The sequence below is a fragment of the Cupressus sempervirens genome, chromosome 9, assembly GCF_028749045.1.
Source record: "Cupressus sempervirens isolate cs-2001-9-10 chromosome 9, ASM2874904v1, whole genome shotgun sequence".
In the NCBI taxonomy this organism is placed as follows: Eukaryota; Viridiplantae; Streptophyta; class Pinopsida; order Cupressales; family Cupressaceae; genus Cupressus; species Cupressus sempervirens.
Genome location: NC_143126.1, coordinates 389772297 through 389786550, shown reverse-complemented (window position 1 = coordinate 389786550; position 14254 = coordinate 389772297). Strand labels below are relative to the sequence as shown.

General features: G+C 34.1%; 1 protein-coding gene across 4 annotated transcripts in view; it reads left to right on the top strand.

Moving 5' to 3' along the window:
- LOC149538900 (TatD related DNase) overlaps positions 1–14254 on the top strand; it is a 121814-nt gene that overhangs the window by 33464 nt on the left and 74096 nt on the right. For all 4 annotated transcript variants that reach the window (XM_089800292.1, XM_089800295.1, XM_089800294.1 and 1 more), the window contains exons 4-5: positions 8030–8083; positions 12118–12218. In XM_089800292.1, the coding sequence (XP_089656418.1) occupies positions 8030–8083; positions 12118–12218 (155 nt within the window). The remainder of the gene's footprint in view (positions 1–8029; positions 8084–12117; positions 12219–14254) is intronic.

Genomic DNA, 14254 nt, shown 5'->3' with positions numbered 1-14254 from the left:
TGTGGATGTATAGCTGGGTGTGCTATTTAAGAGTGAGTTTGAGTAAATACCTATCTCGAATTTCATCTGTTATTCATATTGTTGGTTATTTGTTAATGTGTCTGTACTCTGAGACTTACATTTAAAGGGGAAAGCGGAAAAATTGGATTCAGGACAGTACAGTGCTGGTTGGGTTTATTACAGTACTAGTTCGAGATGTTACATAATATAGAAGACCCAACACATCGAAAATCTATGTACAATTTTTACTGCCTTGATGGTGGGTGAGTGACTTACTATGATCAAAAAGTCATAAACATAGAATACTAGAAATGTGAGAGTGTTAGCTTGCTAGAGCATAAAAATGTTCGAATCAAAATGGCATCGAGTGAAACTGACTGTTAGAAGGAGAGAATTCATTTTGGCAGACCAAGCTTGAGGAGGAGAGACTTTTGAAGTTGACACACTAGTGAGGGATCCTTAAAATACCTCTGTGGCTGCTCCATGTAGATTTCCTCCTGAAGGTCATCGTGAAGAAAAGGCACTCTTCATATCTACCTAATGAACCTCCCAACAATGGTTTGTAGTTATAGCCAAGATAAGTCGGGTGAAATTGATCTTAGAAACTAGTGCAAAAGTGTCAGAGTAGTCAATCCGGTGAACCTGGGAGAACCCATTTGCTACCAAGCGAGCCACATGCCTATCAAATGACCATTTGCTGCACCTTTTGTTTGACATATTGATTTGCATTGAACAAGTTTTATTTCTTGAGGAAGAGAGACTAAATCTCATGTGTGATTTCTTTCTAGGGAATTGAACTCTTTTTGCATTGCAACATTTTAGTCAAGAACACCTGAAGCTTCTTGAAAAGATTGTGGATCAAAAGTTGAAGCAATTAAGAGATGTGGAGCTTTTTGAAATTGTGACAATTTGATGGATCACCAACCCAATCACTAGCTGATTCTAATGTCTTATGAAGCTAAAGAGGCACTCAAGTTGGAGAGTGTGTAGGTGAATCATTAACCTTTGAATGACAACTAGAAGAGGAATGTGAATTCTCATCATTACTATTACCATCTGACGTGGAGGAAGAAGACTTCTCAGTAGCATTACGAGGATTAATATCCTCTGAAGAACTGATAATATGATGTTATGTCTCCAATTCGATGGTGGACGGAGAAGTGGTATGAGAATAATTGGAAGAACTCTCCTCAAATCAAACACTCCTATCAATGAACAACTCATGAGTAGTGGGTTGGAGAAGTCTATAACCTTTGACATCATTTCGATATCCAAAAAAATGCAAGACTTGCTTTGTGGATCCATAGCTGTGCATTTCTCTGCTAGAATGTGAGCCCATGCAAGAGAACTTAACACTTTGAAGTGTTCAATTGTGGATTTATGACTAGTCCAAATTTGAAAAGGAGTTACCCTCTTCACATCTTTGGGAGAAACTCGATTTTGGATGTAACATGCGTAGTTTGTTAATGTTGTAGTTTTAGTCAGATTGAATTGATCCAGAAATAATCCTTCTATGGTTATTGACTAAATGTTATTGCATTTGGTAAAGCATAAATTAGACAAACTCACACACACACACACATATTGTTAATATTGTCTAATGGTTATTAACTTGAAAAATACCATAGAGACATGTCTTCTCTACTCATACAAATATTCAAATATGCACTTGGAACACAAATACCGAATAGGCAGTGCCATTACATTTGCAGCGATCCTAAAATCTCAACACAGTTGATGGTCTCTGCCCAATACTGAGGTGCCAAAGATTTGAAGTGAACCATACAATTAGTCATCTCTTTTAGTGATATGCTCTTGCATTCTAAAACGTCATTTTGCCAAGGACTGTATGTAATTGTCTGCTGCATGTTACCATCAAAAGCACAAAATTGATCAAATTAATTATTAACACATTCTCCCCCATTATCTTTACACAGAGTCTTGATGGATTTCCCACACTGTTTAGCTGCATAAGCTTTGACATCTAGAAAATTCTCAAAGACCATATATGCTTTTGTTTGAGAAAGTAAACCCATGTGTATCTAGAGAAATCATCAGTGAATGTCAAGACATATCAAGCCCTATTGAAAGATGGTTGTAGAAATGGTCTTGCCAAGTCACTATGTACCAACTCCAATAGTTGTATCTCTTGATGCTTGACCTTTATTATATTTCTCCTTAGGATGATTACCAAGAAGGTATCCTTAGCAAACTCTATTTGAAAACCAAACAGAGAACAATCTTGAAACCATGTCCTATTGACTGAGTTGTTGCAAGCAACAGTAGTTCAAGTGGCCAACAATTCGATGCCACAAACAACTCACCTCATTTGCATGAGTAAGACCATCGAAGGAGAGTTAGGAACAAATTGAGAGAATTGATTTAACCTGGATTGATAATCTTTTCCCACAACAATAGTAGACCTTGATCGAGTCCTATTTTTTGGTGAAAATCAGGGTCTCCATTTATAATGTTGCAGACATAATGAAGTATGGTCGTTGCTGTCTTTGAACAAGGAGTGGTATATTTACTTCAATATGAAGCAGCACAAATTCTTCAGTCTGAGGCAGTAATATATTCCTTCAGACGTTAGAAGTATGACGCACGAGGATGGTCACATGTATTCAAAACAAAACTGTTGACTTTTTAAGTGTGATGTTAATCTCAAAACCAGAGCCATCGTGAGTCTAACATATTCAAGGAACTAAGAGCAACACCATCAGTGGTTGACATCTCCAAATAATCAACGATGCAGATATGGAGTCAAATATATGTGTATTGTTCTGGATATCTATGACAATATCATTGAGAGCCTATAATAATAAATATACATACAATTCAAAACCCGATAATTCTAAATACATGATATACATGCCTTTCATGGAGGAACATAGCCAATTCATATCCATGATATAAGCAATATCATGATATGTGCGAGAAAATCTCCAAAAGTGTTGAAAGTATCACAATCAAGATTGAGTCACAATTTGTGATTTTTCTCGGTAGCATTTGAATGAAGATGTATTTTTGTCACATTAACAGCAACACAATTCCATCGCATACATTTATATGAAGGCTCTGTACCATGGAGTCAATTTTATTTCCTAGTGAAGCGGTAACAAGAGTTTTTATCATACCCGACGGAGGAAGAGAGATTATATTTATATTGCAGAATATCAAATGTATTTGTGATGAGAAAGCCTGTTCAAAACATAAATCAATGTTGGAGTCACTGCAGGAGAAACCATGGGCAGGGAGCACTATGTAACAGTCATCGCTTGCAATTTATATCGAACTTTTTCATACAAGCAAGAGGATGATGAAGTTTTCATTTGTCGCACAAGGTTTTCTAAAGTTTGATATATTCAAAGTCCAAGTAAAAGATTATCAAAAATATTAAAAGTGATTATAATTTAAATTTGTCGTTAAAATCAACGATTATCTTAATCATGTAGATCATACGAAAAGCTACATGCAAATCATACGAAAAGTTATTAAAGGGAGAGTAAACACTAGTAAACAAATAATAATGGAAGGGTGCGATTATTTTCGAAGAGACATTATTATTGAATTTAAAAGGTCACCTTCCTTCAAATGTTAAGATATAAATATGTAAAAACTATCCATTCAAACAAGACATATTCAAAAAAACATTCTACAAACAAAAGCATTTATAAAAGATACATTTTTCTAAGGAGGAATAAGGGCTTAAATATGACTTGTAATGTAAATTTATTTATTTTATTTTAATAATAAAATAAAATGTCATTTGTTTATTTCTAAATGGCATGGAGATTTAAACTGTGGATGATTCGTCCTTTGTAATTATTTTTTGAATTCTGTATACAATTTAAATGTCAAATAAGTGGATATGGTCATTTATCATCTTAAATTAGATTATCATAGAACTTGTGAAATATCAAATTGTTTCTGTATCTGTGCCTAGTTTGTCTCCTTATTAGAAGAGTTAAAGTTTAATTTGGACTAATTTAAGATTACATATGTATTTCATTTGTCGCATCTTGATTATTTAATTATTGACAGTATAAATGTGTAGAATTTTATAAAGTTGTAAATGAAAATCTTCACTGAAGTTGACTCTATTGCCCGAATGAGCAGAGGCATTGGTCTTTTTATTGAAGTCAAAAAAACTATATCTTCCTTCCTACAAACCTTGACAAATCTACTATTGAAAAACCTTATACAATTTATTAATTTCAAACATTCAATATTCAATTTCATATTAATCGAGTTCAAGGACCTTGCCCGGCAAAGAACTCTAAAGCTTAAATTCACTTTAGAAAAGCTCTGAACCAAGTGATCAGGTTGGAGGTCTACCCGTCTAGGTGTAGCGGAGCCTATAGTGTAGGGGAATCAAAGTGATTCTTGTTCGTTGGCCAGAGCTAATTGCAGGATCCTATTGGAGAAGTGATAGACTCTTGGATTTCCAATTTGTGGTTTTGGGAACCAACAAATTAAGAATATTGTTTTTTTTTGAATATTGTAAGGAGGAATAAGGAGCTTTAATATGAATTTTAATATTATATTTTAATAATAAAATAAAAAGGTCCTTTGTTTGTTTTTAGAGGTATGGAGAATTAAACTGCAGATGATTCGTCCTTTATAATTATTTTTTGAATTTTGTATACAATTTAAATGTAAGATAAGCGGACATGGTCATCTAGCATCTTAAACTCGATCATCACAGATATTGTGAAATATCAAATTGTTTCTGTATTTGTGTCTAGTTTGTCTCCCTACCATAGGAGTTAAAATTCAATCCGGACTAATTTAAGATTTCATTTATATTTGATCTTTCACATCTTGATTATTTAATTGTTGAAATTATAAGTGTGTAGAATTTTATAAAGTTGTACGTGAAAATCTTCATTGTAGTTGACTCTATTGTCCGAATGAGCAGAGACACTAGTCTTTTTATTATTGAAGTTAGAAAATCTATAACCTCGTTCTTGCAAGCATCAAATCCATTATTGATAAACATACAAAACATCCAACCATTTTAAACATTCAGCATTCAGCTTCGTTTTAATTGAGTTCAAGGACTTAACCAACCGAAGAATTCTTCAAAGCTAATATTTGCTTTAGAAAAGCTCTGAACCAAGTGATCAAGTTTGAGAAGGTCTACCCGCCTAGGTGTAGCGGAGCTTGAAGTGTAGGGGAATCAAGGTGATTCTCGTTTGTTGGCCAAAATTGATTGCGGAATCCTTTTGGAGAAGTGATAGGCTCTTGGTTTTCCAATCTGCAGTTTTGGGAACCAATAGACCCATTATGCATTTTACTAATTACCACTATATCTGGTGTGAAATCATAGTTGATAAAAATGGAACAGAAAGGACAACTTCAAGTGCTATTTTACCCTACATCAATAAACTCTTTCCCATGCACTTAAGTAAGAGTGTACATCACCCATTAGCATGGTAGGCATAGAACATGACTCTAAAAAGGTAAACCATCTTCTAAAGAAGCCATGTGGTGTGAAGCACTTGAGTCAAATCTCCAAGAATTTGGTTGTGAAACAACAACCAGGGCCTTACCCTTGTTTGAGTCTTTATAAGATCATTTTGATGATTTTTGTTTGATTAGATCAAGCACCTTGATATTGTTTTTCAAGAAGATATGAAAGGTGATCTATTTGCTCATTTCAAACACTCATATTCATTATGACCCTATTACAGTAAGAGCACTGAACCTCCTTCTCAGGTTGTTCATCTTTTTGATGAAGAGCTTTATGAAAGCTGATCTATTTGCTTTTTTCAAACACTCATATTCATCATGACCAGCCCTATTACAGTAAGACCACTCAACCTCCTTCTTAGGTTTCCTCCTCCTCAGGTTGTTCACCTTTTTGATGAAGAGCTTTCTTCTTCTCTCATTGGTTCTTTTGTTTCTTACATTATTGGACCTTTTCTGTATGTTGCACCTTGATTGACGACCTACGCATGTGACTTAAAGGGTTTGATTGTATACATTAGAACCAATTTGTCCTACCTCCGCAATGAGTTAGAATACTCGATCAATTGTTTATCATCCTTCTTGACTCCACATTGTTCCAATTGCAACCTTACATATTTGAGCTTTGTGAAGAAGTCTTGTATGATTTCAAATTGGTTGGATGACTCAACCTTGTGTTTCCATTCTCCAATTGATGACCTCTTTACTCATCCTTCTTACGAAAGAGGCATTCCAAAGTGGTCCCCACATCATTTGGTGCAGTGACTGAATCAATATGAAAAAGGTCAGGATAGACTGAAATACACAGAGTACCAAAGGCTTCATGACATATTTAAAACCATTTTATCAAATCTACATCATCTTGGGGTTCAGTTTCAAGCCCCATTGTAACACAATGATATCATCAAGGCAATGAATCATCTTCCAAACACTGAGTAAGGAGAGCATGGGATTAAGTCAATCAGTCTGAAAAGGGGAAGGCAACAGAGATCCATATCATCATTGGCATGAAAATCCTATCCAAGGCTCTGTAATCTTCCTTGTGGGAATCAATCACATACATTTAATTAAGAATGCAATTTAGTGATTATGTACGATACACTGAATGAGATGAAGTCAGAAAACGAACAAAGAAAGCATGTTACCGATTGATACAATTATCATAGATGAAGACTATGTAGTATCATTCATGGTTAAAATGCTAAGTGTCCTGGCTGTTTCAATTTCTCTTTTATGTAATCCTTCAGTCCCCTTTGCTGAAATTAAATATATTTTATTTTTTCGTTGATTAATATCCCTATTTTCCTAACCTTTGGCCCCATTGGTCAATTTTTTTCCTACCTTTAGCAACATGCTGAAATAAATAAAGAGCGACATTGCATGGCTTGAGTATCAAGAAAACCTTATGTATTCTATGACAAATACTCGGGGCTAGATTGTCATTCGTGTGGCACATGTATGAATTCAAGTGGAAATCTAATAGTATATAATTTATGTGTGTTAAAACTGCCTGTAAGCATATTTTTAGTATATTAATAATTTATTTGGACAATATAATAGTTGTAAGCATTTTTAATTAAATTGTTGATCCATCACGATTTGAAATGAAAGTGATTTAAGGAGAATCAACAAAGGCATGAAATGATGGCTAAATTTTAGTCTTTTTCTACAGAGTTTGACTTGTTCAGAGTACTAATTCTGGCCAAGTAAGGGAGCTCTTCTTACTTGGGAAAACTGCAGCACAAATAAATTTGAATTATATCTGAAATTTGAGAGAGAGACTCTTTTATTTAAATAAATAGTTTCTTAATATTTAGTAAGTGCTATACAATTTTTTAATTTTTAAATGACATATGGTACCGGCCCAATATATTTAACATCTGTATTGATAATTTTTGCCATTTTTCAACGACTTTAAAACTTTAATCCTCTAATTTCAACTTCATTCTTTGGTTATGTAAATTAAGTCTAAGCCTATTTTTTTCCGTCCTTACTCTCCAAGCTTTAATTCTGTTAGTAAGGGTGTGGTCCCATGAGGGGGGCTTAAGCTCTATTTTAAGGAAGTAGGTGATCGCATGAGCAAAATATAATTTTCCCATGGGATTATTCAGAATCTTCTTCTAAAAACTAGAAGCCCCTCATTTTTAGGAAGCAGGTGAAAGAGGGGTGGGGCTGGAAATAGCCCCATCAACTTAGGAATGCTTTTTTCCACTTGTCAATACTCTAAATTTTAGTTTTTTAATTAAAATGTAGATTTAGAGGGAATTTTAAATTTCAGCTTATTTTTAATGCACATCTTCCGTAAATTTCGGAGCTAAAATATTGAGTATCATAAATCATGGGACCGCTAGCTTTAAAATATTTCCTAAAAAGTAGCAAGCGGCTTCCGCTCTATTTTGTAGGAAGCCCCCTTCCATGGGACCCCAGCCTAACTGCTGTGAAATATTTCCTTTAACGTGTATTTGTTGATTTGGTTTCATATTTAGTAATCATGATGATAGCTAGCTCAAACATTTTTCTGATAGTGTTCTTTCTAAATATCTATTTCAATTGGCAGATTGGGCTAGATAAGGGATGTCCACAGGGAAAGGCTGTTGACTTTGCATTACAGGTATTTCTATTATGCGCGCTTTCTAACAGCATTATGCATTTTTTTGAATTTGTGACCGAGAAAGTATGTCCCAGTTTAATCATTCAGGGTTTCCTTGATAGCACAATGCAAATTGTTTCAAATCCATTGGTTGTAATCTTTTTTTTTGAAGTAATCAAATTTCATGTATAATTAAAAGTTCCTATTTCTAAAATAGAGTTTAATATTTAACATAATAATGATAAAAGATATAAAATAATAAAAGATAAATATAATGTACTAAAATAATAATAATATTATTATAATATAATCTAATGATAATATTAGTATGATATATATTATAAAATATACCATCCAAAAATGCATTTATCTAATAGGTACTAATTAATAAATATAAACATCTCATACAAAATATCAATTATAATAATATTATGTGACAGTGATATGTTAATAAAAAACAAACTAAATTTTAAAATAAATAATTATAATAAAAATAATATTCAATTATTAGAACTATAACATATAATATATGCATATATTCAATTATATATTATAATTATACATTCAATTTTATATTGAATATATTGAATAATAAAATTATATATATAAATTAATATGTAATTATCTAAAATATACGTTAAATATAATAATAATATAAAAGAATAAATAAACAATTACTTAAATTAGCAAGAGCTCTTGATGAGCTGGAGTCCCTGCCTTTTGAAATCATTTTCTTTTGAAATCTTTTGAAATCACAATACCACCTAGATCTAGTTGACATTTAATGCTCAGAAAATGGCGGCTGCTTCTGAGAGGATGTTTCTTTGATGTTGTAGTTGTACAAGATTTCTGTGGTTGTATCCCAAAGTGTCTCTATAGATTATCTGCTTGAGAAATGAGAATAAAAATAAAGTTTAAATAGACATGGAAATTAATATGTTGCAAACAATACAACAATTAAGGAATTTGTAGGCATTTTTGGTATGGAGAAGAATATGTTTAAACAGAATAGATGTCCTTTTATAACAATATATGTTAAGTCGCAAAGACTGGTGCCACAAATTGTGTTGTTCAAACGAGTTCTAGGAGTGAAACTTTTAGCAAGGGTATGTGTAAAATTGAATCGTTTGTTCAAACTAGTTATAAGGCTTCATATCCATTGAAGCAAATGTGTATATAGCCTGTGACTTGAACACAATGCTAGAGTGGCTGCTCAATGATGCAGACATCAAAGGAATTCTCATCAAAATCCACTGCTGTGCAAAACAACCAAAATCACTCAGTCTCAAAGCTGAAAATGTGAATAGAGAAACACAATAGAAGGCAATATTTCAGTCTTAGGCCCCTCTTCGCTGAGTTGAGGAAATTAATTCAGAATTTTTTGTTTGGTTCAAGCAGATAAGTCCCCAAATAGGCCACCTCTGCCATAAATTAACACGGCCTCACAATAGTCCAAACCCACAAGTACATGAACATTAAAGTGGCTGGAAGTCCACCAACTTAACAGATGCAGGAATGGAAACCCTGGCCGGACGCTCCATAGTTTTAAAATTGTGAATATTTCAACACATTTTTTTAGCTGATGCTGCTTTGTTTGCCCTTTCCTCGAGAAAATACCTTGAATCTGTGTTGGAAGGACTATATGCATCTACATCCCAAGTTATGTGGACTCTGAAGTGACACAGGAGAACTCTCTTCATTGAAATTTTCCGTTCTCAAAAATTCTTTCTTGGAAGACTGGAACTTGTAATTCAGGTTATTGAGAAACAATTCCTATTTTCAGAGGAGGAACACAAAGTTGATTCTGCCATCTCCTGATCTGTGCTAAAATTAGCCAACAATCTATAGTGCTGAAGAAATGACAGTGTTGGTAGAAAGTGAGTTCTTTCAGGATGTTCTCCAAGGCATCAGACATGTGCATTCTACCGTTTAACATACTAACACATGGAGGAAATGACAGTACATGGCATACTATGTGATACTCTCAAGGCACGTGCAGAAGGCTTTGGACCAACACTTCTCAGGTAAATATAACAGATTTCTGCCATAATCTTTGGACCAACACTTCTCAGGTAAATATAACAGATTTCTGCCATAATTTATCTATACTTTTTAGTCTCAATCCGCTGAATGCAACTTGGATTTCAATTTATGTGAAGGTAACAATATCAAATGAAATTTGTAGATGAGGAAAGATAGCCGCTAGTATTTTCGCTTTTTCAAACAAGGTTCAACACTTTCTACAATGTTTTCTCAGGATCTACTAAATCTGTCTCCATTTCTGGAGGAATTACGCAGTGTCTACTACGTCATTTATTTAGGCAACAAGAAAAACAATTCTTAGAAAAAAAATTGCATTTGCAATTTAGCAATATATGTAGAAACTGAAATTCTTGTCCATGTAAGATGATGTGTAAATTCTGCCATGAAGCTCAAAGTTCAACAGACCAAAAGGTTATGGTTTAAAACTGGAATAATGTTCTATGATGGCAAAATCTGTTGTTTAGTATTTCATAAAACAGGCGATGTTGGAAACCTTATGATGCATTCTGCCATGTCTTTGTCTGAAAGATTTTTGACATTCAATAATGAAAAAACAGAGCTCCCATAGCTTGGCATATAGCTTGTAAAGCTGTTCCAAACAGATCCTTCCTTTTAAGCATTGCTGCGATTGCAATAAGTGGGAGAGCTTTATCTGGATCCTCTTGCTCCACATTATGATCTCAATAGATGTTGATAATCTCTAGGAAGAATACACAGTGATTACTTGCCATACATTCATGACAGCAATTACAGACCAATCATTAGAAGGAAGACACAACAGTACAGATAAATATGATCAGTAAATAAAAGAAACCAGAACGAATAAATTGCCAGAAGTGATTGAAAGGATAGATTGAACACCACTCATGGTAAAAGAGGAAGTAGATTGTTATGTCCAGCCAATAGAGGAATCACTTACAGTCAGTAATCAAGAATCACATCAATATTCATCATTCAGTCATCCACGCCATTGAAGAGGTTGTCACTAGACTACACCAAATCATGGGCCAGAGTCTATAGCCGAACTTAGTATCTAAGAAGTATAAATGTACAATTGTGGAAACTACAATTGCTAAATCATATACAAGAATTGGCCAAGTCTTTCAATTGGGCAGTAGGAGAAATCATCTTTGCAGGAAGACACTAACTCAAAGAGGTATTGAACAGCTAGGCGACCTGGATACTCCCAGCAAACATTCACACGTTCAGCATCTACTATCTAAATTACTCAGCAGGGTAAAGAGCGGCTAATATAATTAGAAAATAAATTTTGATACACATAATTCATGACTGCTATTGTTTAAATTACGACACTTCATGAGCTGGTAGAAATGGTGTGAACCGATTGACATTCTTGATATATACAGTAACATCTTGGTCCTACATTTTCTCATCACTTGTGTAACAACCATTGTGCAACAACCATTCTACTAAGTCATAATTATTCAAATAAACAACCTGGTATCTATTGAGACTCTTAGATATCCATTTGAAGTAATCAGTGAATTGATAATTCAATAATGGTAAGCAACAAAGTCAAACAGTTGAGTTTACTTGAACATAATTCTATAGAGGGAATATAAGTGCTCATAACTTACAGTAGTGAGATGCATTGAATAGGGAGTTGGCAAGTTAGATACACATATTTGAGAAACTAAGTGAATTTTATTCCCAAATGCAACTCGGATCCTAAACAGGGAACTAATTAAGGAGGGTGTGAGTTGGGGACATTGCAGATAATTTGCATGGAAGGTTATTCTAATTGTTGTTTCAGGCCACTTTTTGTGGCCATTCTTTTATATTGTTATTATAATTATTTTGTTGCTTTTCTTGCTCTCAAGGTTGTTGCTTCTATGCTTTCGTCTTTTCCTAGTCAATTTTTGCTTCTAAGTTGCCAAACTAAATCGTTCTAACTGTAATATAAGCTATAAATCTTAATGTCTGACGTGTGATCTGTTTATTTGTTTCCTTAATTTTAGTTAATTGATTTTCCAGTTGTACTCTAATTGCAGAAACAAGTTTTCAAACAACAGCTAGAACTGGGAAAGCAATTGCAGAGACCTATTTCTGTTCACTGTGTATCTGCCTTTGGTGACCTACATGCAATTCTAGAGTATGATCTTCATTGCTCTTGTTGTTAAACCCACTACTTCAAATTTAAGTTGGGATGGATTGAAAGAATTCCAAGTTAATTTCACTCCATCAAAGCTGAGTGCTTATATGTCAAAAAATAGAAACAAAAAAATTTGCCAAGTGCTGTTGCAAATATGTTTTTGTCTGTAATCTATTTCACTGTCATTTGTATCATTTATCAGTTGGTGTCATAATTTACTATTTAGTCACATGTATTTGCATATTCAACGTTTTAGATTATAGCCTGATATGGTTTTCTGCTATTTGTTGCAAGACAGAAATATTTTTGTTCCACAAATAACCAAAATAGGTCAGTCTGACTAAAAGTGTATTCACCAAGGTTGCCAAGAGATGGGGGTACTTGTAGACCCCAGAGACTGGTACAGATACTAGTACTGCTAATTCTATAAAATAGGAGATGGGGTACATGGTAATGCCAATTTTTGTTTAATACAATTTTAATATTGTGATATTGCTATCAGGATTTAACTGTGTAGTTTTTGAGTCAAACTCATTGACTCATGTTTCATTAGTAGTGATTCACATGAATACATCTCTCATGAGAATAAATGGAACACTTAGCACTCATTGGATCTAAGTGATGCTCATAGAGGTGAAGCACTGAAACTTCCCAAGAGGTCACCCATCCTAGTACTACTCTAGCTTGAGCGCACATATGATTTTAACAATTTCTAGAGAATATCATGACATAGAACTCTGAAAACAAGAACATTGATAAAGTTTAACTTTAAACTTTAAATACACAAAAGTCAAATATCATTGTGATAAAGAGTTTAAAAATCACAATACATATTTTATATTAGATTATCATTACATATTGAAATAAAAAATATTGATAGTTTGATGCTGATACACATGTGAAGGGACATGAGATGATTTTGTATTGTTCTTCAACGAGTGGAGATAGTTTGGGTGGATGCATCCCTATAAGATATTTGAGAGGGCTGGAGATTCTTAGTGGTTTCAATTATTTCCAATAATTGAGTTCATGTTATGGAAAGATCTGTAATTCTCATTCTGGTAACCACTTAAAAAGAATATTGGTTGGTAATCATGACACTACAAGAAAAGTGAATAATTGCACATCATTGACGAGTCTTTCTAGAGAGGCAATTAAGTAGATTGATCATAATAAGACTATAGTGGATATCATTATCACTACTAACAGATAAGTAATAATGATTTTGCAAGTGTGATGATAGAGGATAAGAATTAGAGTTTTATATAACACCTTATGCCTAATTTTTTGGTAGAAGTCAATTTTTGGTTAGTGTTGGCTAAAAGTTTTGTACGTCACTATGACCACAATGTAATATCCTTTCAATGGCGGTTATCAAAACAATTATGGAGTGGCTGCCGTACAACTGGAGTCTAGAAGGAGACCACCACTCTGCCAAATACTAACGCAATGCTTCAAATAAGATGTGGAAGTTACCTCTGTTACGAGGGCCTTGGGCTGAAGCAGAAGTGTGCAGAGATCAGTGAACTTCAAATCAACACCAGAAGATGTGATGTTGAGAGTCTTGATAAAATGCTTAAAGGACATTGGTAAGCTCTGAAGAGTGATAACCACAATATCCTCTTCCTCCATCTTGCGACCTATGACAAGTAACTGATCACGGATTTCCTGAACCCTATTCAGGTTTTTCTGGAATGAGGTTTGCTCATCCATGACAATAGAAAACAGAGTGTTCTTCAGAAAGAAAGCTTTTCTTTTGTCAGAAATCTCATGAAGACCTTTGAGATGTGTCCAGATCTCGGTAGCTGTCTTGCCGGATGGAATCTAAGAAAGCTGATCATCAGCCACGGATAATTTGATAAGCATCACCGCCTCTTGGTTATTCAGATCCCATGTATTTTGATCAGGACCAGGAGTAGTCGGACGCTTCGTAACACCCAGAACAAGTTGATCAGTGTTCCGATATTCAAAAATTGTGATGATCCACTGCTTCCAAGTGCCATAATTTCGACCATTGAATTTGGAGTTGTTCTCGA